Here is a 25,682-nt window from a genome sequence, read left to right as displayed (position 1 = left end):
ATAATACCGTGACCAGAACTGAATGCAGGAAGTACAATGGAAATGGTATGCTACGCAGAACAGGAACTGAGTTCTTATGAATGCAAGACTGAGCAGACTGGCTTGGTGTGGGACCTGAAAACACAGTGGGACAAAGCAACAAATTTGCTTAAGTTTAGAATGGCAAAGAGGATGTCCAATTTCAAAGAAAGGGCTAATTCTAATAATCTTAATAACTAAGCCAAAAATATAATCCCCCCTTTTATTAAGGAATCCTAATGACTTTGAGGTAGATGATGCTGTTATCGGATAAGGAAGAAATCAGGTGTAAGACACAAAAATGATACTGAGAGAAAGAAAGCACTGATTTGAAAAGATCTTCCTTTAAACTCACATGGAAAATGGAGAACATTTCCAATTCAAAGTTCTAAGCACAAAATCCAGGCATGTCATGTCATGGACTTGCTTCTTTAATTGGAGATGAACTCAGCAGCCAATGTTAAGGAGCCACACGCTAATGGCACAGCCAACTATGGAAGTTGTTCCCATGAAGGAAGCCGGTGACTTTGCATTTGATTTTTCCAGCTTGGCTCATTCCCAAATGTTCAGGATGTAGATTCCTAAAGTCCTCTTTAGCATTTAACTAATTCCTTGTGGGTGGAAGGGGGTGACACTGTTTCTCCACACATAAATTGATCCTAAGACAGAGTAAGAAATTATATTAATTACTGAGTGTATCATAAATGCATCAATATTTGACTTTAGTTTTGTTGCAGAATCAATCTAGCTATTAAGGTTTAAAAAAATTTTTTTTGTTGTTTCAAGGTTTATTTAGTTTTCAGTCATCTCTACACCTAACATAGGGCTAGAACTCACATGCCCGAGAGCAAGAGTTGCATGCTCTTCCAACTGAGCCAGCTATGGGCCCGGAAGGTCTGTTCATTTTTCATTGCTACACCACTTTGTCCTTATTCAAAGAATCCACGTCAGCACCAGAATTATAATCTTAAAAGTGCTTTTCAGTTTTTAGCCCTGAATTCACACTTAAAACGCCTTATTTGTAAAGATATATCACATCTTAAGTTTCTGTATTAATTACTACACTAAAACTTCTCCACTTTACTATTCAGTCATTTGAAGACCTATCCTCTTCAAGGTACTCACTTCTTCCAACTAAAAGGGGTAGCTCTTTGTTTCCTGACCAGATAACCTGCAGGGTCATATACGTTGTAAATGAAGTTCAGTCTCTGATTATGTATCCTGGCTTCTGTCTACTACCACAAGACACCTGTGCTTTCCAGTTTACCCCTCATTTCGTGTAGGCTGATCCCCAGCAGGGTCAGTCCACATCGTGTCCACGCTTTCACTCCTGCCCAGCACCTGAGGCCTCCTCCCCAACCCCAACTTCCTCTTTGGAATTTATGATCTGTTAATCAGCACATTGCTCCATATTCTCAACCCCTTCCTTAAAACATTCCCACACCTTCTGCCTCTAACACAGTGGTTCTCAAGAGGTAGTGGGAGGGGTGTGCTGATATTGTCTCCAGGGGACATGTGGCAATATCTGGAGACATTCTGGGGAACTGCTACTGGCGTCTAATGGTAGAGGCCAGGAATGCTACTAAACACCCTACAATGCACTGGACAGCTCTGTACAGCAGAGAGTTATTCTGCCCCAAATGACCATAACGCTGAGTCTGAGAACAGGCCATCCCCTAAAGACACTGCTTCCCCTACAACCTCCCCAGTGGCTGGGAGTTCTCTCAGAGTACTGGTACCACAGAGACAGGAGGAGGGCCTGGTTGCTCCTTTCAGCCACTGTTCTCCTTCCTTCCCTATAACCCACCAATTTTGACTCTTATGTCATGACATATATCATCACTGCTCCTCTCTGTGTCTTCTGGACCCAGTTTAAAGTCCATGGTCAATTCTCACAATCCTTCTGTCACTCCCTCCTAGCTACTTGACAAAACCACCAACCTGGTTAAATCTAACTTCCTGTGTCTATATTCACCGACACAGCTGAATGTCTACCACCTTAAACCCTCTACTGATCCTCTATCAACAGGCCCCATGTCTCTACTCCCCTTTGCAGCAAACTCCTTGAAAAAAACATCTATGCTTGCTACTTCAAATTCTTCTCTTCTTCTCTCCAGTAAGCTTTCCACCAATCAGGCTCCGTCTCTATTACTTCATCAAAACTGCTCTTACCACCATACAAATGGCCTCCCAGTTAAAGCTGTTAAAGCCAATGGTTAATTTCCAGTTATCTATCAGTGGCATCTGATAAGGTTGTTCACTTTCCTCTACCATATCCTGGAAGCTGGTTTCCTCCTCCTTCCTTTTTGGCCAGCTTGCTGATTCCCCACTTTCTTCCCTGACCTTTAAATATTGGGAATGGCAGAGCTCAGTCCTTTCTTTTGTCCATCTCTACCTATATTCACAGCCCTGGTGATCTCTTCCAATCTCATGGCTCTAAATGCTATTTATATACTGATAATTCCCAAATTTACAGGACTAGCTGATCTCTCTCTTTGAACAGTAGACCTGCATATCCAGTTGCTTTCTCACTTGCTCTCCAACTGGATCAAAAAAAGACCTCCTAAACTTAGTATGCCTAACTCTAGCCCCTAAGCCTGCAGACACTTCCCCATCAGTTGATGGTAAATGCATCCTTCCAGTTATGAAGGCCACAAATGTTGAAATCATTTTTGATTCCTCTCATATTCTATATTCAATCAGTAAAAATAATCCTTATCCTTTAAAGTGTATTCAGAATCCAACCACCTTTCACCACCTCCAGTGCCACAGCTTGGTCCAAGCCATCCATCTCCAACTCTGGTTATCTAAGGGCCTCCTAATTGCTACCTTTGCTATATCCTAACTCCTATCCTTGCTTCCACACAGTCTACTCTGAACACAGCAGCCAAAGTCACTCTATTATAACTTAAGTTGGATTGTAGCACTCCCTTGCTTGAGAATCCTCCAATGGTTCCCCAAGTCATTCACAGCAAAAGTCAAAGTCTTTAAAGTGGCCCACAAATACCTTTGTGATCTGCCCAACTCTGCTACTTTCCTCCTGGGCTACTCTCTCACTTTCATCTATTCTGCTCTGGTCACACTTGATGTTCCTCAATAAAATCAGACACGTTCCTGCCTTAGGGTCTGTCCACTCAAAGTTCCCTTTGCTGGACTGCTTTTTATCCCCCAGGGCTCACTTCCTCACCTCTTTCAATCTACGTTTGATAAGGCCTTTCTTAATAAGGCCTGCCCTGATCACCCTATTTAAAATTGAAACTTCTTCTCCTACCAGCACTCCTAATCTCCCTTACCCTGTTGTTTTTGTTCTAGAACACATTTTGATATAAGAATAAATCTTTAAACTTCTAAATTATAGCAAGCTTGTCACATGAGACTAAGTGCCTGGTGCTACATTCCCTATACTCAGATTAGGGTTCAGCCTTAAGAATGTTAACCTCCATTATATGTCAATCATATTTAAAAAAAAAAAAAAGGAAAAATGAAAAAATCCTGTTAAAGCTTTTTACTTAAGACTCCATTCAAAATACTGGCCAAAAGCTGTGGTAGAGATGGGCTTATTGTTCTTATTGAACATTTGTTTTCTACTGTCAATATCTTTGAGTGAAAAACAGTAAGTAAATTAAAGGCCAAAATGAAATTGTAAAATTGCAGCTATGACATACCTCAAACAAGATAATGCGGAATTCTATACGTAGAAGCCAAGTAAGAAATACTATACAACTGTTCCCTCCAAAATAAGTATAGGAGCTCTGACAATTTTAATTACTTATTAAATAAAGGAGAAATAGACTGTCAATTAAATATTATTTTTCTATTTAACAAGTAATCAACAATTTTCATTAACTACAGTGCAGTTTTCTTTCCTTCTCAAAAGCTAAAATGAGTTAATTAATTTGAGTTTTTCAAGTTATGATTTACAATACAGCTATTTAGTAATATTTTTAAAATTTTTTGGTTTTTTTTGGGGGGGGATAAAATTTGTTTAAAAAAAAAAAAAACATAACATTTACCTAACACACTGTCAAGAAATATTCTCCAGCACTTACAGATAGATCGCTCTAGGTCCTTGCCTCACAACCTTCCCTGACACCTTTTAAAATTCAACTACTTACCTTGTCATAAATCACTTTTATAATAAGAGAGCAGCTAGGACAGGTTGCCACGTCTTCCCCATTCTCCAAATCTTCCTAAAACAAAATAAAAAAACGTTTGGTATTGTCTTCCCTTTGCGATTTCCTCCTTCCAAACTCCTTCCACCCCTAGGGGCAAGCTCCTTTGTGGCTCACCTCCCTAAAAGGCCTGTGAGGGACAAAAAGGCCTGCCCAGAGAAATACCAACTCCGTTCTTCCGGCCAAGCGGTACTTAAAAATACCCAGGAAGAGGGGCTCCTTGGTGGCTCAGTCGGTTAAGCAACCAACTCTTAATTTCAGCTCAGGTCATGATCTGGGGGTCCTGAGGTCGAGCCCCACCCCAGCTCCGTGCTGGGCCTGGAGCCCGCTTAAGATTCTCTCTCTCCTACCTCGGCTCCTATGCCGTAACCCCACCCCCACCCCGCCCCTACTCCCTCTCTCAAAAAAAGACCAGACCTGACCCAGGAAGGTTAGCCAAGGTTCGTCGCCTCAAACCCCTGAGATGACAACAACGTAACCCTGCCTCCAAATAACTATCCCAGCAAGTGGGACCCTAAATGGGGAAGGAGGGCAAGACTCATGCTCCGGCCATCCAGCCTTTCCCACCCCCCCCTCCACCCCTCGGCCAGACTAAAGGCCCGGACGATGCGCCCACTGACAGATCAAAGTATCAACTTTACGGGGACTCAGAGACAGGATAAAGAGGGCGTGTGAGCCGCAAGGTAACAGAACCGCGGAAGGAACGAGGAAGAGCAAACGCGTCTGCTCCGACGAACCGCCGGGCGGGACTCTGAAGTTACCTTGGTAATGCAGAAGTTATCCCCACACGGGCAGGGGTAAAAATATGCCTCCGAGTCTTCGTCATATTGGAAGTCCTCGATCTCTACTTCGTCGTGAAACACGGACATTGTCCCAGGGGCCGGCAGAGGTCCGTAGCCCTCGCCAGCCGACACTTGCCCGAGAAGGTCTAACTTCGCCCGCGCTGATCCCAGCCGGGTGTTGTCAGCCGGCGCCGGCTCAGGAGCGATCGCTTCCGGCGCATAGACAATGACGCAACTCCGGCCTCGGAGGCCAAATGGGTGACCGGGTGGCGGTCCCCATGGAGATGGCGGAGCTAGGAGGCGGAGACACTGGATGTGGCGGCTCGCGGCGTGGTTCTGTGCGCTCCGCGCGGGCGGTCCGCGTTACTGACCAATAAAATGTGAGGGTAGCTCGCGCTGCTGTGACGTCACGTCACCGGAAGTTCCCGGAGAGGGTGGCGGAGTTCGGCAGGTCGGCTTGCTTGGTTCCCGCGGCGCGAGCCGTGCGGAGGTCTCTTTCTGCGGCCGCCGTCCTCAAGGCCGCGGAGCTTAGAGAGGCTTTAAGCTGGGTCCGCGGAATCGGTGGCATCGACCCGGCCCTTGACGTCCTTGGGGAGTCGCTCTTTTGCTGGGTCTCAGGCGGCGGCCGGAGAACCTCTGCCTCTCGGACCTCCCTGCCTGCGTCCCCGGTGACGGACGAAAAGTTCTCTTGGAATTTTGATTCACCGAGTGACCTTGAGCTCAGGGCGACGCCTGCCTTGTAGTTTGTGGCTGCACTCGCCTACTCAGGTACACCCCCAGCTCTTCCTCACCCAGGGTTATCTTCAAATACCCTAACCTGTGTTGTCGAGAGGACCAAGAGAGTGAAGGCAGATTGCGTTCTAGTCCTGTGTTTGCCAAGCATATCATTATTATGACAGTGATTTGTAAAATAGTAATAACATCCCCTTTTATTATGGGGAGTTTGCTATGTACCAGGTTGTCGCTCTGGGTACGATTCTTAACATCAACCCCGGGAGTTTAGATGTTATTCCATATTATTAACCTCCAAACTGAGATACAGAGAGTTGGATATCTTGAGAAAAATCACTCATTTAGGAAATGAAGGTCCTGTCTGTCCCCGAAGCCTGGAGACAAACTACTTAGTTTATTTGAACGACGGTTTCTTCTTTGTAAAAGGAATGTCACCAGCAGATACTACCATGAGGCCTCTATACATTAAAAGGGAATGCAAATAAATGGTGGTTTGTCTTGAAAGCAATGGTATTGCCTGTTTTAATACAACCACATTCCGTGGGGATATTGCTCCATCACCACACAGTTATTCAAATTTCGGTAGAGAAGGAATGCAGTGCAGTGGAAAAGATACTTTGAGAAATAGGTCTGGGATCAGACTCTGACTGTTGGGAGCTGGCTCTGGGAGCTAGATATTTACATTCTTTTGGGCCTTATTTTGTCTATTGACTAAAAAAGGTTTGGATTAGAGATGATATGCAAGATCACATACAGATCTAACATTCTACTTTTGCATGGAAATTACGAGATTTACTGGTTTATATATATTATGTTTCCTTTATATTTACATGGTATGTTTCATGTAATACTTACATGTATACACATTCCTCTTCTTATTTATATACACATACTCAGGTTTGCATGAAGCTACCAATTTTGTGCATACTGAGTTGAAGCTGCACCTGGTTTGAGGCTTGAAAACCTGAAGGCAGAGGAGTCTTTGGGAGAAAATCAAGAAGTTACATTTAAGAAGTTTCTGGAAGGTTATCCCAAAGGCCTCACATTTTGGATAATTGAAGATCTACCCGGTAGTTAGGAAACACTTGTGAAACTTGTTGAGGCTTAACTGGGGTGATTCTGGTGTAACTGGGCAGAGGAGAAATCCCAGCAAAGCCCACCCAGCTCCGTGGCTGCTCCCTGTATATCTATAGGCACAGATACTTTCCAGGTAGTCCCTTGGAGACAGGAAGACAAGGGAGAGTTTTCCAGGGTCTGTTCTGTAGTCCCAGTGATCATTTTGAGGTTGGGAATCATCTTTAGTTCTTCCGTACCTCTCAGCATGAGTACGTACAAATTAAAGATGAGCCATTTTTGAATGTACAGAAATGATTGCATTCATATTTGGTGCTTGGAAGTATGAACTGATAGACCTCTTTGAAAGCAATTTGGACTTAGCAAAAACGATATGCTGGGGAATTTTAAAATTTGTGGTTAATAGCCTTGGAAGTTATAGGCGTTGTTGGGTAAATTTTTTTTTTATAATTTCCTTGTAACTTCCCAACTTTTTTGGAGTGTGTATTACCTAAAATGGGAAAAGAAAAACTAATGGACCACTTCTCAGTAATAATGGACTCTATGTGTGAGGCACTGTATCAAATGTTTTGTATACATGATGTCATTAAACAGCCAGTGAGGTGTAGGTATCATTAATCCCATCATCAACATTGGGAAACCAGGGGCTGAAGAACTTACATAAGGAGGCAAAGCTGGTAAGTGGCAGTAAATTGTGGTGAGAACTCAGATCTGTCAGATGCTAGAACTTAGGCTCTTAATTAACTTTGCTGTCATCTGTGATATGATGGCATTGAAGCAGAACTAGATGAAACATAGCAGCCCTGAAGCTCTGCAGACTGCTGAGATTGTCTGGCTAGAGCAGTGCTGGTGCCCTTGAAACCTAGATTTGGGAGTCTGCTTGGCTTTCCATACTGCTTTCATCCTGCTGTCTTTTGGCCATAGGCCTTGTCTGCCAGAGGGGATTCTCTGTATGGTGCTGCCCAGTTTGAGTTCATGTTGTCCTGAAGAAAGTAAAACCTATAACCAAACATGTAATGCAGTTTTTTTGTTTGTTTATTTGTTTGTTTGTTTGTTTGTTTTACTCCACCTAACATTTTAAAATAAAACATCACAATGACTACTAAATTTTACTTTGATTCCTAGAAGGGAGTGGAAATGTTTTGTAATGAGCCATTTTTGGACTGTGAGGGTAGGACCAAAGTAGATTTACTAGTTGCTATAGGATCAGTTGCAATCACAAACTTATAATTCACAAAGAAGTCAAGTCTGTTGAAATGTACCATGAGGCTTTGAGTGTGGCTCTTCCTGGAGACAGCGTGGGCTTCTGTGTCAAGAACATATCTGTCGAAGATGTTCGGCGTGGCAGTGGGGCTGGTGACAGCAAAAATGACCCACCCATGGAAGCAGCTGGCTTCATGGCTCAGGTGATTATCCTGAACTATCCAGACCAAATCTGTGCTGGATTGTCACACAGCTCACATTGATTGTAAGCTTGCTGAGCTGAAGGAGAAGATAGATTGTCGTTCCGGAAAAAAGCCGAAGATGGTCCCAAGTTCTTGAAATCTGGTGATGCTGCCGTCGTTGATATGGTTCCTGGCAAGCCTATGTGTGTTGAGAGCTTCTCTGACTCATCCTCTGGACTGTTTTGCTGTTCATGACACGAGACAGACAGTTGCTGTGGGTGTCATCAAAGCAGTGGACAAGAAGACAGCTGGAGCTGGCAAGGTCACCAAGTCTGCCCAGAAAGCTCAGAAGGCTAAATGAATATGATCCCCCATTCATGCCACCCCAGTCTTACTCAGTGGTGCAAGAATGGCCTCAGAACTATTTGTATCTATTGCCCATTTACGTTTAGTAGTAAATGGGTAATGATAGCAATGCATCCTAAAACCTCCAGAAGGAAAGAAGAGTGTTTTGCGGACCATTTGTGTTTTTTTGTGCATATGGCAGTTTTAAGTTATTAGTTTTTAAAATCAGTACTTTTTAATGGAAACAACCAAAAATCTGTCACAGAATTTTGAGACCCATTAAAAGCTTAATGAGAAAAAAAAATTCTTTTTCAATCATAAAATGTTAACACTGCTGCTGTGGAAAATGACCAAAATTCTCAGCATGTGATCGAACTTAGAACTTAGTTCATAATTCTGAATAGAAACTGTTTTGTGAATGAGGTTGTGTATCAGGCTGAGGGGAGTTGTTATTGGTGGTATCCCACCGTCTCTAGGTGGAGTTCCGCAGGGAGCAGAGGGCAGGGGTTAATGGGATTGACCTGATTCTTAGTAACACTCTTGCTTGCCAGGACATTTGTTCCTCTCAGCAATCCAGTGAAGTGGTATTGGCATTCCAATTAAAAAATTTTAAGAGGTGATTTGCTCAAGATGAAAAAATAGGAAGGAATCAGATCTGAGCTTTGTTTCACCCATTTCAGGTCAAGCACTCTGTAACTTTGGTACTGCTAGGGTTCCCTTACCAAAAGCTAGATGCTGGGAGCCCCTTTGCTTCCTCAGTGACACTTAGGGTTCTGAATCAACAGGTGCCATGATAGTTCTGTGAATTTACTTTATTTCAGTGTATAAATGCTCTACGAGACATTCTTGGGTTCTCTCTCTCTACCTGTCTTTCTTTTTTTAACTATTCTCACACCTTACCCAATCTGTTACCAAGTGCAGGGCTCTGATTCCAAAATACGCTCCCTGTTCATCTACTTCTGCCATCTCATAACTTTATTCTGCTTTCCTTTTGGACGGGAACCTTCTAACTGGAGACTCTCCCTCTATGATCCATTCTTCACACAGTAGCTTGAGTGCTCTTTTGATGTAAATGTAAATTAGGTTGTTCTGTCAGATGCAGATTAGATCCTTTAATGTAAACCTTTCCAGGCTTACTCAGACCCTTCAGTTGCTTCCCATTGCTCTTAGAGTAAATATTCTGTCCGTGGTCTGATATGATCTACCACATGTCTGTCTGCTGGACTTAACCTCTTGTCACTGTCACCTAGCTCCCCGCTCACCAGTCATACTGGTTGTGATTCCTGTAACATAGTAGGCTTGTTTCTGTGATTGAGCCTCTGCCTGCTGGCTCTGTCCTTATGTCAGAATGGTTGCCTCTTCCTCATCCTTCAGGTCTCAGCTCAGATGTCTCTTGAGAGTGCGCTTTCCTGATATTCCTCCACTCATTTCCTTTATCATGCTTATTGTAATCTATGTTTGTCTCATTAATTATCTGTTTACTATCATTGGCTGGACACACTGTACTTAAAGCTTCATGATGACATGGGCTTTGTGTCTGCTTCTTTAGTGTGTTTCCAAACCCAAAATAGTGCCTGGCACTCCAGCAATTCTTAAATAAAATGAGCGTACTTATTGAACAGAAACCAGTATAGTTCATTTTAAATCTTAATCTGTTGCCTGCAGTAATTTTTTTTTATGGCTTAAGTGGATACGGTTTGTTTATTTATCATAAGATAATTTCCTGTTTCAGTAATAGAGTTAAGTATGAATTTTTTGGTTGAGGCAAGGCCTGTGAAAATAGAAACATTGATGGAATATTCTTGTATCATTTTAGAAAATCCTTAATGTATGTTAACTTTTTATAGCTAATCAAATACTTACATTGAATATATGAAACCATTGGATGTATTTCAAAAAATGGGTAGATTTTTGCCTTTTATTTTGTTTTTAATACCTTAATGCTTTGGAGGGCCCTCTGAACACAATTTGATAAAAATACCTTTTTTTTAACCAGTAGGTGGCACTCTTGGTTATGCTTACTGGCATTCAAAAAACCAGATTTTAGAGTTTTAAAGAGAACAGCTTTTAAAAATTAACATTTCTTTAAGAAAATCAGAGAAAGACAATTATCATATGATGTTGCTGATATGAAGAATTTGAGAGGCAGGGTGAGAGGTCGTGGGGGTAGGGAGGGAAAAAATAAAACAAGATGGGATCTGGAGGGAGGCAAACCATAAGAGACTCTTAATCTCATGAACAAACTGAGGGTCGTTGGGAGGGATAGGGTGGCTGGGTGATGGACATTGGGAAGGGTATGTGCTATGGTGAATGCTGTGAAATGTGTAATCCTGATGATTCACAGAACTGTACCCCTGGGGCAAATAAAACATTATATGTTAATAAAAAAATTAACATTTCTTTCTTTTTTTTTTTTTTTAAGATTTTGTTTATTTATTTGAGAGAGGGAGAGCATGAGCATGAGCAGCAGGAAGAAGCAGAGGGAGAGGGAGAAGCAGACTCCCTGCTGAGCAGGGAGCCCAATATAGGGCTCTATCCCAGGACCCGGGATCATATCCTGAGCCAAAGGCAGATGCTTAACCAATTGAGCCACCCAGATGCCTGCCCCAAGACATCTTTATTTTCAAGTTCAGTTGAGCAGTAGACCCTTTAAACAGCATAATCACTAAAAAGTGTGTCTTATTTGAGGACAATTTTTTTTAGCAATGGTTTCCTAAAAAACTGAGCAAAACAGTGTTATCACGTTAACTCTGTATCAGTTCAATTTTATCAGGGAACTTAGCCTTAAGTGACATGTAACTATCATTCCAGCCATTGGTCTGGTCTTTTTTGTTTGTTTGTTTAAGATTTTATTTATTTATTTGAGAGAGAGAGCAGGGAGCCTGACATGGGGCTCAATCCCAGGATCATTACCTGAGCAGAAGGCAGACACTTAACTGACTAAGCCACCCAGGGGCCCCTGCTCTGGGCTTTCATGGGGTGGGGGGGGCAGGTTATCATAAGGAGAAAGAGTCAAAGACAGGCCAAGGAAGCTGAAAAAGGGAAGCATTAAGAGGAAACAATCAGAAGAGACAAGTGGAAACACGAGGAAGAACTGATGGGAAGGAGGTAGTGAAGAGTAGACTTGCTGTGAGGTGATGCTTGCTGATTGTAATGAGCCTTGCCTTTTGCAGCCCAGAGTGCCTTTTCACGGTTTCCCAGAACATGGTTCTTACATGTCATCTCTGCTATTGCAGGAACTTTGTGAGAATTTCAGTATATGGAAACACCGCCCTTGTTCCAACTGTTGTCTATCCAAAGGTCTCACTATAATACCAGGACCAAAGTGTTGCATGTCAGGCAGTCAGCCAGCCATATACTTAATGACTCCTAAAATCTCATGGACTTCTAAAGTAAGTTTCGCCTTCCTTCTTTCAACAACGAATGTCCCATTTTTAGTTTAGTACATTCAAAGGAGAGAAACTACCATTTAGTAGTCATACATGAGGTGAAAGGCCTCATGCTTTTTCATTTCTTAGAAAAGTGAGTAGCATGTTTACCCACAATGATGCTGTGACACACTGTGACAGGAAATAGATCTTTTAGTCAGAAAGTGCTTTTTTGATATGACTTGGTTATAACTGACTTTTATATCACTTGATTATTTACTTTTGTTTTCTGACTCTGTCTTCTAAAACATAATCTCCCTCAGAAGGTCTTCGTTTCATTTATGTCTGTATCCCCAGTGTCTGCCACATAATGGACTCTTAATAAATATTTTTCCGATGAAGAACTAACTTAACAAATATGGAGTAGGAACGTAAGCACACTTAGCTTGAATTTTTCTAACATTAAATTTATTACAATTAATTTACATAGTATCTTCCAAAAAGTTCAGAAAAAAGGTTGTGTATATACATTTTCATTTATTCTCTAATATAGGAAAGGACAGCTATATATGGCAGTGTAATATGTTAAATGTGACCATCTGAGACAAATACTCAAAAATTGGCAGAGGACAACAGAATGGTAGGAACCAAAAATATCATCCGACTTACTATCAGTTCTTTTTTTGATAAGCCTATAAGTTTAAATGTTGGGTAATTTTTCTGGTTTTGTTTTGTTTTTTAACATTTTATTGAAACAGAAGTACATAAATCCTTGGACAGCTTGAAATTAATTTTTTTAAGACTTAATTTTTTTTTTTTAAGCATTTCTAAGTTTACAGCAAAATTGAGGGCTAAGTACAGAGATTTTCCATGTTTTCCCTGCCTTCACACCTGGGTAGCTTTCCCCATTGTCAGCGTCCCCCACCAGAGTGGTCCATCCATGACGGCTGTCGAGCTGCCCTGACACAGCGTAATCACCCGGAATCTGTAGTTCACTTCACTCTGTGTGGCATGTTCCATGGATTTAGACAAACGGATAAAGACATGTATCTATCGCTGTCACTATGGTACTGGACAGAGTATCTTTAATCCCCTAAAAATCTTATGTGGTTTGATGCATTTTTACAAAATGAAAATACCCACACCATCAGAATTCAGATTAAGAAACAGCATTGCCACTATTACCTGCCCAAAGGTACATGCTAACTTGATTTTGAACTTGATAGATTAATTTAGTCTGTTTTTGTGCTTTTTATGACTGGACTCATGCAACATATGCTTTTTTTGAGTCCAGCTTTTACTCTTTTCTTTCGGTGTGGTATTTGATGCTCATCTGTGTGCCTGCATATCGATGTAGTTAGTTTATCCTCATGGCCTTGGAAGATTTGCTTCTTGCACTTCGTCTAGCAGGAAATATTAAAGACTTATGTGGTGCTGTTTGGGTAGAGTACAATTATTGGGCAGTTATAAAATCTACTCTCCTATCATAGCACAAGATTAGTCACATGAGCTTGGTTAGTGATTTTGGAAACTAATAGCATGAGTATTTGATGGTACCACTAATTACATATATATGTACTGTGGAGATCAGGTGAATCAGCTCTAAATAGTGGCAGAAATTTTGTCAGAGTGGAGTTAGGCCTTTAACTGCTTTGTTTTGTTAGATCAGCTCATAACACTACAAGCAAAAATCCAAACCTTCTTCACTGGCCCCTAAAATAGTCTGGTATTTCCCTACTTTTTCTTAAAATATTTTAACTTCAGGGCGCCTGGGTGGCTCAGTTGGTTGGGCGACTGCCTTCGGCTCAGGTCATGATCCTGGAGTCCTGGGATCGAGTCCTGTATCGGGCTCCCTGCTTGGCAGGGAGTCTGCTTCTCCCTCTGACCCTCCCCCTTCTCATACTCTCTCTCTCAAATAAATAAATAAAATCTTTAAAAAAAAAAAAAAATTTTAACTTCAGTTTTATGTTTGCCCAGGAGGTGTCATGGCCTGTGCTGCTGTCTTGGTCCCTGGGTTGTTGCGAAGCTCTTCTGGAACCATCTGCAGTCCGGCTGCTTCACTGAGACTGACATCCAGCACTTTGCGCCACCTTACTCTGACAAGGTGGGTTTCTGGCCCTTTGAGTTTCTGGCTCATTTGAGGTGATTCAAAGACCTGACCTGCTGATGGTCATGGGAGGCTTATCAGACTCCTGAAGGCATAGCAGAGCATCTTGCTTAAATAATGCTTGCCACCCATAGACTGTTAAACTTGAGTTAGATGTGCAAATTGTCACTGACCACTTTCTAGGATCTGTAATGTTCTAGTGTATTTTGGATAATCATGATATTACAGGGACAACTAATTACTTTTATGAAGATAATACTTAATAATCTAATTTTACTTTCTATTAAAGCATAATGAAATCCAAAAGGAAAACTGATCACTTGGAGAGAACTGCCAGTGTCGTTCGTCGGGAGGTTTGTATCTTTGGGCTATGGCAAGTTTTTCTAGGCTTGACAGTGCACACAGTTAATGACCAGCTCATGGAGGAGGCTGTAGATGAGCTCCATCCCTTTGAAGGACAGTCTGGGAAAGTTTGTTATGCTTTTGTTCAGAACTTTTCTGATAAGACATATGACAACTGATTCGTAAAGTTGGCAGCTAAATACTCACATTTTTCCTTTAAAACTGAGAATAAATGGATTAATTTTTGATGAAGGGAGTATAACAGCAACTGAGGGACCTACGCTCAGGACATGTGTAGTGTTTAGGGTTATATTGTAAGGATAGAACTTTGACAGCCTACATTTTATGAGTAGCTTACCTTTTCCTTTTTTTGTTTGTTTGTTTATTTGTTTGCTTCTTTTGGCATCATGTCTTAAAGTCCTTGTTCTTATCCCAACTTTAGAACAACTTCTTATTTCATCAGAGGAGAAAGCACTAACATCTGAGAAAGGAAGGTGGATGAGCTCTTGTTATCCTTCCCATGTGCAGATTTTTTTCCACCATATTCAGACCCTAGAAAGCTAATCTACCACCTGAAGGGGTGTCAAGGGCTGGGAAATAAAGGATCCTCACCCTTTAACTCAGTGAGTAATCCCATTTTGTTTTACAAACATAAATTGGATATTGGATTTTGCTTTTCGAGTAATTCTTCACATATTTAGATATATTTAGCTTAGTGTTGTTGTGTATTCAAACAGTAAGAAAAATTATTAAACACTTCTATAAACATGGTCAGACATCATATTGTTGCAGGAATTTTATTTTTAGCATTAATAGTAAGATAATACTTTAATGTAAAAGACTATTGTTTAGGCCTCATTTTTCAAGCTAATTCTAAAGAAAATTGCTTTGGGATCAGGGGTAGTGTGTTTGTAGATTCAGTTTTAGGCCAATGTTTTTTTTTTTTTTTGAGATTAGTTCAGCATAATAGATTTATGGATGTAGAGGAAAGTACAGTTTCCTCAGTGATGATAAATCTGAAAATTCTTTTTTTCTTTTTGGTTTGCTCAACATACAAAAATGCTCATTCTGTAAATATGTGACTTGTTAGGATTTCTTTTTAAAAAGTGAAATCTTGGGACACCTGAGTAGCTCAGTGAGTTAAGCATCTACATTTGGCTCAGGGTCCTGGGATCAAGCTCTGCATTGGGCTTCTTGCTCAGCTGGGAGCCTGCTTCTCCCTCTGCCTGCCACTACCCCTGTTTGTGCTCTCTCTCTCTCTCTGTCTCTCGCTGTCTCTTGCTCTCTGACAAATAAATAAATAAATAAATTTTTTTAATTAAAAAAAAAAAGAAGTCTTGCCAGTTTTGAAGAAAAAGTAGTTTATTTGACCAGCTTGAACTACATTCTTTTCTGTTGTTTGGTATACTTTGGTATATAGGGTTTGGTATACTTTCTATAAAGGGCCAGATAGTAAGTATTTTAGGCTTCATGGGCCGTGTTGTCTTAGATACAACTACGAAACTCTGCCTTTGTAGTGTGAAGTGGTCATACATTACACAAAAATAAATCTGAGTGACTATGTTCTGGTAAAACATTATTTATCAAAATACCCAGATTTGGCCTGTGGATCATAGCTTGCCAATTCCTGAATTAGAATAGCATTTCAGAATTTTATAGGACAAAAATATTGAGACTATTGGGGTGTTTTTTGAGAGGAGTTTGTTGTTTTAAAGATTTTATTTATTTGAGAGAGGGAGGGAGAGAGTGTGTACAAGCAGAGGGAGGGGCAGAAAGAGAAGTGGACTCCTCCCCAAGCTGGGAGCCTGATGCCAGGACCCTGGGATCAGGACCTGAGCCAAAGGCATATGCTTAACCAACTGAGCCACCTGGGGGTCCCTGAGTAAAGTTTTAAGAAAACTACACAGGAAGTTAATGTAAGCTCTAATAGTGTGATTGCAAAGTTAAGAATTGTAATGTCCAGAAGTCAGAAAATGCAACCATGGTATGACCTTGGCAGAAGAATTTTCCATTTGCAATTCTTTTTTTCTTCCATTTTTATTTCTTCTCATCTCCCAAACAGAATGGGAGCTGGGAGGAGCTGGATAAAGCCAGATGGTGTCTGGGCTACAGCTTCAGTGGGTATATAAGGTCTGTGGGGTCTCATCCCAGTTCCTCCAGAGGATGGCTCCTAGCCATACAGCAGGAGCCTGACCTTGGACTTGGCCGAAATGAACAGCATCTCAGCTTGGGCCCTAATGGAACTGGATAGATCACCAACTCATTCCACTCTGGCCTTTAACTTGTATTGCAAGTGCACTTTACAGAAAAGACTCCTGGCATGTCACTTGCTCTTGAGTTCAAGTCTGTGAGGTAGCCTCAGAACAGGACGGCATCTGCATTTTATGAAAGAGGAAGCAGAGCCGAGGAGATAAGCTAGTGGCTCTCCCTGAGGGAAGCTCCAGCCCTGTTTCTGACTCCTAGGCCTCAGGACCCTGCTGCCCCTCCAGGAGTGGCTAAAGAATAGAGTACTCACCCACACAGAAAGGTTTTTTCCTTATTAGGGCTTGTGTTCCCTCTGAAGAATTTATTGAATGACCATATTATGATGTTAATGCTTCTTTCTTATCTGGGGCTCTAAATGTAACCAGCCTGAGGTCATGCTGATGCAGGAAGCTGAGGTCTGAGTTGGATGACATTTGACTGTTGGTGTTCAAGTTCAGATTTTTTTTCTTAAGGCTCAAAGAATAAGCAGTCTGGGTAACCTTAGAAATGTCAAGGAGATAAAAGTAAGATTATGTAATGCTGTAAGGATTGTTGAAGTGAGACTAAGATTTCACTGGAGGGGTCACTCCATGCTTGGCCTCTAGAAGCCCGGCCCACTGAGCAAGACGGACCCTGTCCTTCAGTTTGACAGCAGAGTTTGCTAAGGAAAGCATTTTTAAAATGACAAATTCGAATGCATTTGTTTGGAGACATGCCAGACACTAGGCTAGGTTTTAGGGTTGCAGCACTGAGTGTGTTACATAAAGTCCTTGACCTCATGTTCTAGTGGGAGTCTGATCAGAAGAGGCTCATTTTATGCCCCTGGTTCACTGCCGAGAAGCCTCTGATCCTTTTTCAGTTGTACTAGTTTGCTTCTTTTAGTAGCCTAATAAGCCTTCTCCAGAAATGCCTTCTGTGTGTCATTACCTTTTTGTTGACAAAGCACTGAATTGTTACAAGTTGCTACTTCATTCTCACAGGCACCCTGCAAGGGAGGTGAAGGGGTCCTCACCCCATTTCACGGATGAGGAAGTGAAGATTTCAGAGATTTAGGTGGGATGACCCTTCTTTCTGATTTGCCCAGGCTGTCATCCTGTTTCACTCTCTCTCAAGTGCCCTGTTTTTGATGCAGATTACATTGTGGCCTACATTTGAAGGACTTGTTTAGTAAGTGGGGGCCTCAGGCCTTGAATTCAGATTTTTGATATCAAATTGGTTTCTCTTTCTACTACGACAGAACAATGTGACACTTGATTTAGACCAAGTTTAATTGAGCAACACAGTGGAAGATAAATTTCACATACCCTCATCTGTGTTGTAAACCAAAACTTAAGTGTTGGTGATGTAAGAAAGTTAAGAGTTGGGGCTGGCACAGTAGTTAGTTAATAAAGTCAAATGGCTGGGCTCTTAGGACAGAGAGCTCTGGGAGTCCTATAGGCCTCGTGCTGACTGTCAAGTGCTAATAGTTGCTTGATCTGTGGTTTTGTGGAGGCTTGGGTTTGAGTGGGGTGAGCTGCTTAGCTGGAGATCTGGACTGTGTCCTGAGTTGAACCCTTAAAATTCTTTGCCAGTCATTACCTACACATTCTGGGAAGATTGGGTGCTGGAATGGCTTTCTCCAACTTGGGGGCCTCTGGACAGGTATCTCCCTAATCTGGAATGTTTCTAACAGTTGATGCCTAATTTGCTGTGCTTATCAGTGTCTGATAGATAGCCTTGGAGAGATTATCCAGTCTAGGATGAGCTGTAGAAAGCATTAGTCTTACCACACTGTCAGCTCCGACAGCAGAGCATGGTGGGGAGAAAGCTCAGTCCTCCATCTCTGAGAGGTAGCTGTGCGGCTTGTGGAGGGCCTGGGCCCAGTCTTGCGGTGAGACTCCCAGGGCCGTGTAGTATGATGGCCTGGCAGCCGGCCTATGGCTCCTACCCTGCTCCGGGTGGAAGCCAACGGAGAGGGGGGCTCCTTGGTGGAAGGCCCGGCATGCCAGTGTTGATCCAGAGGGTCCAGCACAGTGCCGGTGGCACAGAGGCCATGTTCCATGTTCACTCGTTCCATGTTCACTGAGTAGAAGAAACAAGCGTTAACTGCCCCCCACCTCCCTGGGGCTGATCACCTGTACTGCCTTGGATGAGTGACTCTGTAGTAGGAATGGTAATGGCCTCCATCTCAAGGAACGCGGTGACAGTGCGAGTATACTGTGTGGTTCTGCACAGGTGGGAGCGTGAAAAATGAGGACTTGCCTATACTGCCAGTTCCTAGCAGTACCCAGAACTTATTACTGTCTAAAATTTGTAGGGGTGCCTGGGTGGCTTAGTTGGTTAAGCATCTGCCTTTCCCTTGGGATCGAGCCCTCTCGAGCTCCTGGCTCTGCAGGGAGTCTGCTTCTCCCTCGGACCCTCACCCCCGTTTGTGCTCTTGTGCTCTCCCTCTCTCAAATGAATAAATAAAAATAAAAAATAAATAAAATGTGTAGTGTCAGTGCTTTTCACAGACACACTTTTGCTCAACAAATTAAGCCATTTGAAAAGCAAGGCTCTTTTCCATTTTCCCCCTAGGGGATCTAATCTGATGAAATAGATTTTATTTGAGATCCGGCAGACCTGTTCTGAATACCTGCTGTGTGCACAGCCCTGTTCCAGGTGCAGCAGCTACAGCAGTGCCTGAAGCAGGTAAAGCCGCTGCTCTATGTGGAGCTTCATTCTGGGGCAGGTCAGCCAGAGAATGTCAGAGGTCATCGATCCTTGAAGGCAGTAACACAGGTGGGGTCCTGGGAGGCAGGACTGGCTGGCGGCGGGGGTGCTGTTCTAAATTGGTGTGTAACACCAGAGCCAAGACAAGAGGAAAAGAGCCAGCCACGGGCACAGCATTTCTGGCAGAGGAACAGACAAGAGCCAAGGCTTGGTGGCAGGAATGAGCTTGGTATATTCAGAGGAAGGTGGTAGGATGAGAGATAGGCAGGGCCCAGGTTGTATAAACTATTATGGGCTTGTATAAGGAGTTGGGATTTGATTCTGAGGGGAATGAAGAAAGGTTTTAAGCCGAGAAATGCCATATGATTTATATTTTCAATGGCTCATCTCTTGCTGGACGGAACATAGCTCTTGATGGGCTTTGACACCAGCTAGAGGCTAAGGACACAGTCCCAGGAGAAGTCACAGTGGCTTCAAATAGGGTAGTAGGGGTGGAGGTGGGGAACTAAGACAGAGGAAGGGCTGATAGGATTCACAGATTGGGAGTGAAAGGGCTGTAGTGGATACAGTAAGAGCAGAAACCAGGAGATTGCTAGCTTTGGGATTCGAATAATCTGAGTAGATAATGATGCATATATTTGCTAATGTGGAGAAGAACGATTTGGAGGAGGGGAAAGAAAGTGCTCAATTTTGGAATAATCCAGGGTGGAGGGCAGAATGTGGGTAGAGTTAGAGATGAAACAAGATTAACCTTAAGTTTCATCAGCTCCTATCAGCTGTTGGATCTGGGTTGCGGATACAGTGGAGATTCATTATACTGTTTCTATTGGTTTTGTATATGTTTCAATTTCCCATAATAATAAAAAGGAAGAAGCTTGGGGAGATAAAAGAGTTTTATGTTGGATGTGTCATTTGAAATGGAAATTCAAATTAGCAGTTGGATATATGAGTTTGGAGTTCACTGCTGGAAATAAAAGGTTTTAGCCTTGTAGAGAGTAGGGGAAGGGGCCTGCGGCTCAGCCCTGGGATGTGTCAACGTTTGGAGGTGCAGCAGAAAAGGAGGGACCAGTGAGGCCAGAGGGAAATCAGCAGGGTGTTGGGGAAGCCAGGAAAAGGCATTTCAAGGGAGGAGTGACCAACTATTGAACTCTACGTGGACAGGCATCATTGGATATAGCAAAATAGAAGATGGGTGACCAGAATGACCGCTAGTACATTGCTAGAGTGAAAGCCTGACTGGACTTTGTTGGAGAGAGAATGGGAGAGAAAGAAGCGAAGCCAGGGCTATATGCCCTTTTGAAAATGTTTTATGTGGATATGAGCAGAGAAACGGCCAGACAACTGGATTAAGGGAGAGTCTTGTTTTGTTTGTCTTTTGAAAAGCAGCAAAGCACAGTGGCCTGATGCCTGAATTCCAATCTCTGCTTTGCCACTTACTAGCCTTGGGACCTCAGTTTTGTAATATAGAAAATATATAAAATGAGGGGCACCTGGGTGGTGCAGTCGGTTAAGCCTCCGACTCTTGGTTTTGGCTCAGATCATGATGTTGGGGTCCTGGGATCAAGCCCTGCAGTGGGCACCGATATCAGCATGGAGTCTGCTTGAGATTTGTCTCTGTCCTTCTCCTTCTGCCCCCTCCTGCTTGTGCTCTCTTTCTCTCTAAAGTAAATAAATAAATCTTTTAAAAAATGGAAATGACAATAATAATGCCTGCTTTCTAGAGCTGTTGCAAAGAATGCATGAATGAGTGCACACGAAGTGCCTGGCGCATGGTAAGTTGTGCATAGATGTTTGCGGCTGACGTTAGGTGAGTGGAAGATTGCGTGCTTGTGAAACTCTGTGTCTTGTGGAGAGGGGAGAAGAGGAGTGATGTGTGAGAGAGGGTACTGCTGGAGAAAGCAGAGAGGAAACCCAGCCCAGGGGGACAAATTAGCCTTTGGTAGGAGCAAGGAGATTCCATTTGTCATGCCAGGACAAGGTGTGGACAGGCCAAGCTACTTACAAAGGTGTCCAGTTGGCAGGAATTTGTGATCTTTCCCCTTGTCAGTAAATCATTTCAGTAAAATCAGTTTCTTTTAGTCAGATTCCTACTCATCACATTGGTTTTCTGCCACAGTTTAAAGAATATCTCTGGGCCTTGATCTCCCTATGTGTAAAATGATGTACTATTTTGGATAATGACAATATTTTCTTCGACTCTGAAATCCTTTGTGTCCTAATGGTATTTTTGTTTAAGGTTATCTCTAATCCTGGCTTTGTCTACATTTTTAAACAGCAAACAAATGGATGGGAGTGAACAGAGGAAGCCAGCTAGGTTTCCCAAAGAAAGACCTCTTTCCTGCACAGAGAGTTTTGCAGCAACAGTAACAACAAAGTACCCTACATAAAACTAGTTTTTAAAATCGGTATGATGGAATTTCCTTTTAGATGCTGACTCCGTCAAACCATTAAAAATGTGTGCTAGTAAAAGTTGGCAAACCTATTGTTATTTTATTGAACAGTAGAAGAGTCTAAATGTTATTTTATGGAAAACTTCATTTCCTGCCATGTGTTTTAACTTAGGACATGGCTAGTTGAGGTTTTCAGTTATGAAATCTTTTGATCCGTTAAGCATGAGAACAAGTACAAATGTTAAAACGTATAGTCTCTCCATCATGTTTTGCTTATTCGTAAAAATGAAGAAAGAATGGCATATAACAAGGGCCATGATTACAGATCTTAATTATATGAAACTAGCTCCAGAATAAAATAAAGATGTGGCCTTCAAAAAGATTTTTCTAATGTTTTTAATCTACGTTATTAGAATTCTTTATGTAGTATGTAGATTTGCATTAATTGAATAAAATAAAGTATTAATAGGAAGGCATGTGTTAAAAAATAATGAATCATGCAACATATTTTGTGTGACCGGTTAGAGCAGTTTTGCCCAGGTTAGTAGGACTGATCACAACAGGTGTATTACCGTTTGCATTAATAGCAATAAGCATAAAACGTCTGGGAACATTTTTGTTCATAGAGGCTATCTCAGTGAAAATATGACTTTTTAATAGAAAGTGTAACTTCTTTCCTTTCTTCACTGAATTTTATATTTGAACATTAGCAAGCGATTGTTGATTTCATTTTCATTGACTGAAGCATGCTGACCTTCCAGCTGAAATTCTGTGCCCCTCTGCCTGGCTCCCCCTCAGTGATTATGAATGTTGGTTTCCCTGCCCTCAGGTGACTCTTGAGGATGTTCTTAAAGTTGTCTAGTTTTATCAGTGAATCCGACAGATGCCAGTTAAACTGTTATAAATGAAATAATCTAGCTCTTGGCTATGTTTTTACAGATTATTATGTTGAAAGAAAATAATGTTTATACAATAAACTCTTTTTTGGTATATCTAAGAAAAATAAGAGCAATAACATAATGGAGAATCCTCTGGTGCATCTTACTACTTTTTTTGTAATAAGGTATTTGAAATAGTATCTGGCAGACGAAGGAAGATTCCTGTTCTACTGAAGAAGTTCCACCTTCCCTTTTCTCTCTCACAGTGTTAAGCATAAATCTAGATTTTCTGTAGTGGTTACCTCTACCCCTCCTTTTCTTCTTAAACAACAAAAGGTTCCTGAACGTCTAATTTTTGTTCAGTTAGTTAGTTAGAGTTTTCATTCATTCTGCAAGTATTTACTCAATCTTCAGCATGCGTTGAGCCCTGTGCTTGATCTGGGGAATTCATGCAGATGCAGATTGAACCCTTGTACCTGACCTTGGGAGGCTTGTAGTCTCATGTGGTGGAAAGAGAGGTTCTTGAGGATTGGTGGTTACATTAAGATGTGCTAAGTATGATAAGAAGATGGAAACATTTTATTGGTAGAATTGAGGGGATGGAGAGAAGCAGGAAAACGTCAGGCAGGGGTTAGTCTTTGATCAGGACCTGGAAGGGTGAGTAGGAGGTTGAGGGACAGGGCTGAGAGTGTGGTGCGTGCCAAATGACCTAGGTAGGGTTTTGGGAGGCCGGCAAATGTCAGGTGCCTTTGAGAACAGCAGATTGTCCAGCTTGGCTGGTAAACCACTAGCCTAGGGATATAAGAGAGGTCACGCTACAAAGGCCATTTAGCATTTTTTGTTGTTGTTGTTTTGTGTTTTTTTTTTTTTTTTTTTTTTCAGTTGAGTGTTAGCCACTGAAGGTTTTTGAGCTGGAGGGTCACTCAGTGAGGTCAGAATACTAGCAGTATTTAGCTGTTGGCTGCTTTGAGAGAGACAGGAAGGCTAAGGCAGTGGTTCAAGTGAGAAGAAATTCTTGGCTTAGGATGCCGGTGGGTGAGCATGGGGAGGAAAAGACATGAGCTGAATTTGTGGAACTTGTTCATGGTAGGGACAGGATGCTTGGAAGAGAGTCAAAGATTCTGTGTGTGTGTGTGTGTGTGTGTGTGTATGTGTGTATGTACATTTACGTGTATACATGCACCAGTTGAAAATGGATTTGACTCTTGAGTTCAGAATAAGAACTGAATGGAAATCCTGGTGAGGGGAAGCAGCTGATTCTGTGGGACCCTATCTCTGCGTCTCCAGTGCCAGGCAGCACATGCTCAGGGAATGTTTGTGGAAGGGATGAATATGGTGGATTTCATTGGACACATAAGTGCCATTGGGACAGGACTGTCACGTGAATAAGGGGCCAAGCTTACCTAGGTTCAAATCCTGACTCAGCCATTCCTGAGTGATCTTGAGCAAGTATCAAACCTTTCTGTTGCCTCATTCAGAATGGAGGGTAGCAGCATCCATTGGGATGCAATCTAATTATTCCTATGAACTAAATGAATTGGTGTCCATGAGACCCTTAAGCCCGCACCTAGAATATACCTGAGATAAACACTCCTCAGTCATTGACTGCTACTCACAGGGGAGCACAGATGTGGGCCTGATAGCCAGAAAAGTAACGATGAGTTGGGGTGAGTGTTAGTAGCTTTGAGAATACCTGAGAGCTGTGGCCTAGAGGTGGGAGAGGGCGTGGGAGCGAGGCAGTTTAGAGGGAGAGGCCATTGAGGAAGTGCGAGGACCGGGTCAGAGAGGCAAGAGGAGACTTGGAGAGTTCCGTGTCAGCTCTCCCAGGCAAGGAGAATGTGTCAGGAGGGAAGGAAGTCAAAAGTATGGAGCGCAGAGAGCTCAGGGAGGGGGAGAGCAGAGCCTGGACATTTGAGTTTGGTTGTTCAGGCAGGTGTCCATGCACTTTAGAAGTTGTTGCTGTAGAGTGGGAGCCCAGTTAGGTGTGTTGACCAAGAGTGTCATGGATGGAGAAGATTCTGTTGAATGAGGAAGTATCAGTAGAGCCAGAGATTAAAGACAAGATTTCTAAAATAGCTTAAAGACAGTATGGCTTTGAAGTCTGTTCTGGCAAATAGCTAGGATGTGGTACGAGACCACTGTACTTTATAGGTGCTTAGTGTTGTTCATGAGAATAGGCCCCCAGGGGTGTGCAGTACTCAGTGCGTGAGGGCCTGCGTGGCAGCCCTGGGGTAGTTTTGTATAGATATCAATATATGAATATAGGGTAATGTATAATATAACATAATAAACACTAATAAGCTAATTATAATGAATGCATTAAGAACATTATAACCAACATTGAGCCAGCAGCATTATAAGTGGTTTACATGTATTACTTCTTTACTTCCTCCCTGCAGCTCTGAGATACAGGTGTTGATCTTATTTTATAGCCGAGGTGGGGACTAGGTAATGTGCCCAGAGGCCCACAGCTGCTAAGTGTGTGCTGGGGGCATGATTACACACCAGGCAGTGTGCGACAGTGTGGTGACAGAGCCCGTGCTGTTGGCAGCCACACTATGCTGCTGCTTTTTATTCTGTCGTTGAACTGGTTAGGGCAGGCAAATGGCAGTAGGTACCGTGTCTGATAAACAGGAGGTCTAAGGGGAGGAATCATTACCCTGAAGGAAGGGGCCGGTGGGAGTAGGTTCGGAGAGGGAGGGCAAGACTAGGATCAAAAGTGCAGGAAGAAGCTCGGTGTGGACACCAACCCACTTACTCTCAGGAAGAGGAGAAGGAAGACTGGCAAAAATCCAGAGGAAGAGAGGCAAGGGATTTTATGGGAGCAAGAGAAGGGTAAGACATTTCCAGAGATGTTTTGAGTCAGTGAGGGAGACCACCAACCATCTGGAGAACTTTGCAGTGGGTTTTTATAAGTTGTTTCCCACTGGTAGTTGGATTCGACCTAGGCCTGTTGGAGAAAGGGGCTGAAGGAGCCAGCTTTAGGGTGTGAGGTCCTTTGATCTTGTCAACTTTCCAAGGCACGCTTGGATGAAACAGTGAAGCTGACACCATCTGAGGAGAGTGACTGTATTTTGGTCACCTGCTACTGCTTTTGTTTGCTTCCAGAAGTGGAGTTGAATGGCAGTCAGAGGTCGAGGAAAGAGTCATATTG

At 42.5% G+C, this 25,682-nt stretch overlaps 2 protein-coding genes across 6 annotated transcripts in view; one reads left to right on the top strand and one right to left on the bottom strand.

Moving 5' to 3' along the window:
• Positions 1-431: 431 nt before the first annotated feature.
• Positions 432-5,154, bottom strand: LOC111155052 (diphthamide biosynthesis 3). 2 transcript variants are annotated; one of them, XM_022515080.1, is made up of 3 exons: positions 4,952-5,154; positions 4,134-4,208; positions 432-677 (listed from the first exon to the last, which is right to left on the bottom strand). In XM_022515080.1, exons 1-3 carry the CDS (start codon positions 5,057-5,059, stop codon positions 612-614), a joined length of 249 nt encoding a protein of 82 aa, XP_022370788.1. In that variant the 5' UTR covers positions 5,060-5,154; the 3' UTR covers positions 432-611. The 2 variants fall into 2 exon arrangements, with proteins under 2 accessions (XP_022370788.1, XP_022370789.1); XM_022515081.1 differs by lacking the exon at positions 4,134-4,208.
• A 262-nt stretch (positions 5,155-5,416) lies between these two features.
• The window catches only part of LOC111155177 (oxidoreductase NAD binding domain containing 1), a 36,898-nt gene continuing 16,632 nt past the window's right edge, over positions 5,417-25,682 (top strand). For 2 of the 4 annotated variants that reach the window (XM_022515273.1, XM_022515275.1), the window contains exons 1-3: positions 5,417-5,740; positions 13,854-13,980; positions 14,273-14,336. In XM_022515273.1, the coding sequence (XP_022370981.1) occupies positions 13,862-13,980; positions 14,273-14,336 (183 nt within the window). In that variant the 5' untranslated portion in view covers positions 5,417-5,740; positions 13,854-13,861. Of the gene's footprint in view, positions 5,741-11,856; positions 11,901-13,837; positions 13,981-14,272; positions 14,337-25,682 lie in introns of those variants that run through there. The other 2 variants (XM_022515274.1, XM_022515272.1) reach the window with 2 other exon arrangements.

Source organism: Enhydra lutris, unplaced genomic scaffold (genome assembly GCF_002288905.1).
Source record: "Enhydra lutris kenyoni isolate GAN:26980312 unplaced genomic scaffold, ASM228890v2 scaffoldscaffold39, whole genome shotgun sequence".
In the NCBI taxonomy this organism is placed as follows: Eukaryota; Metazoa; Chordata; class Mammalia; order Carnivora; family Mustelidae; genus Enhydra; species Enhydra lutris.
This window is presented reverse-complemented; position numbering and strand designations above follow the sequence as displayed.

Coding starts and splice junctions, on each gene's coding strand:
- LOC111155052 (XM_022515080.1), bottom strand. CDS start 5,059: ATGTCCGTGTTTCACGACGAAGTAGAGATCGAGGACTTCCAATATGAC. Junction 4,209..4,951: donor ATAACTTCTGCATTACCAAG/GTAACTTCAGAG, acceptor ATTTTGTTTTAG/GAAGATTTGGAGAATGGGGA. Junction 678..4,133: donor TAAAAGTGATTTATGACAAG/GTAAGTAGTTGA, acceptor ACTCTGTCTTAG/GATCAATTTATGTGTGGAGA.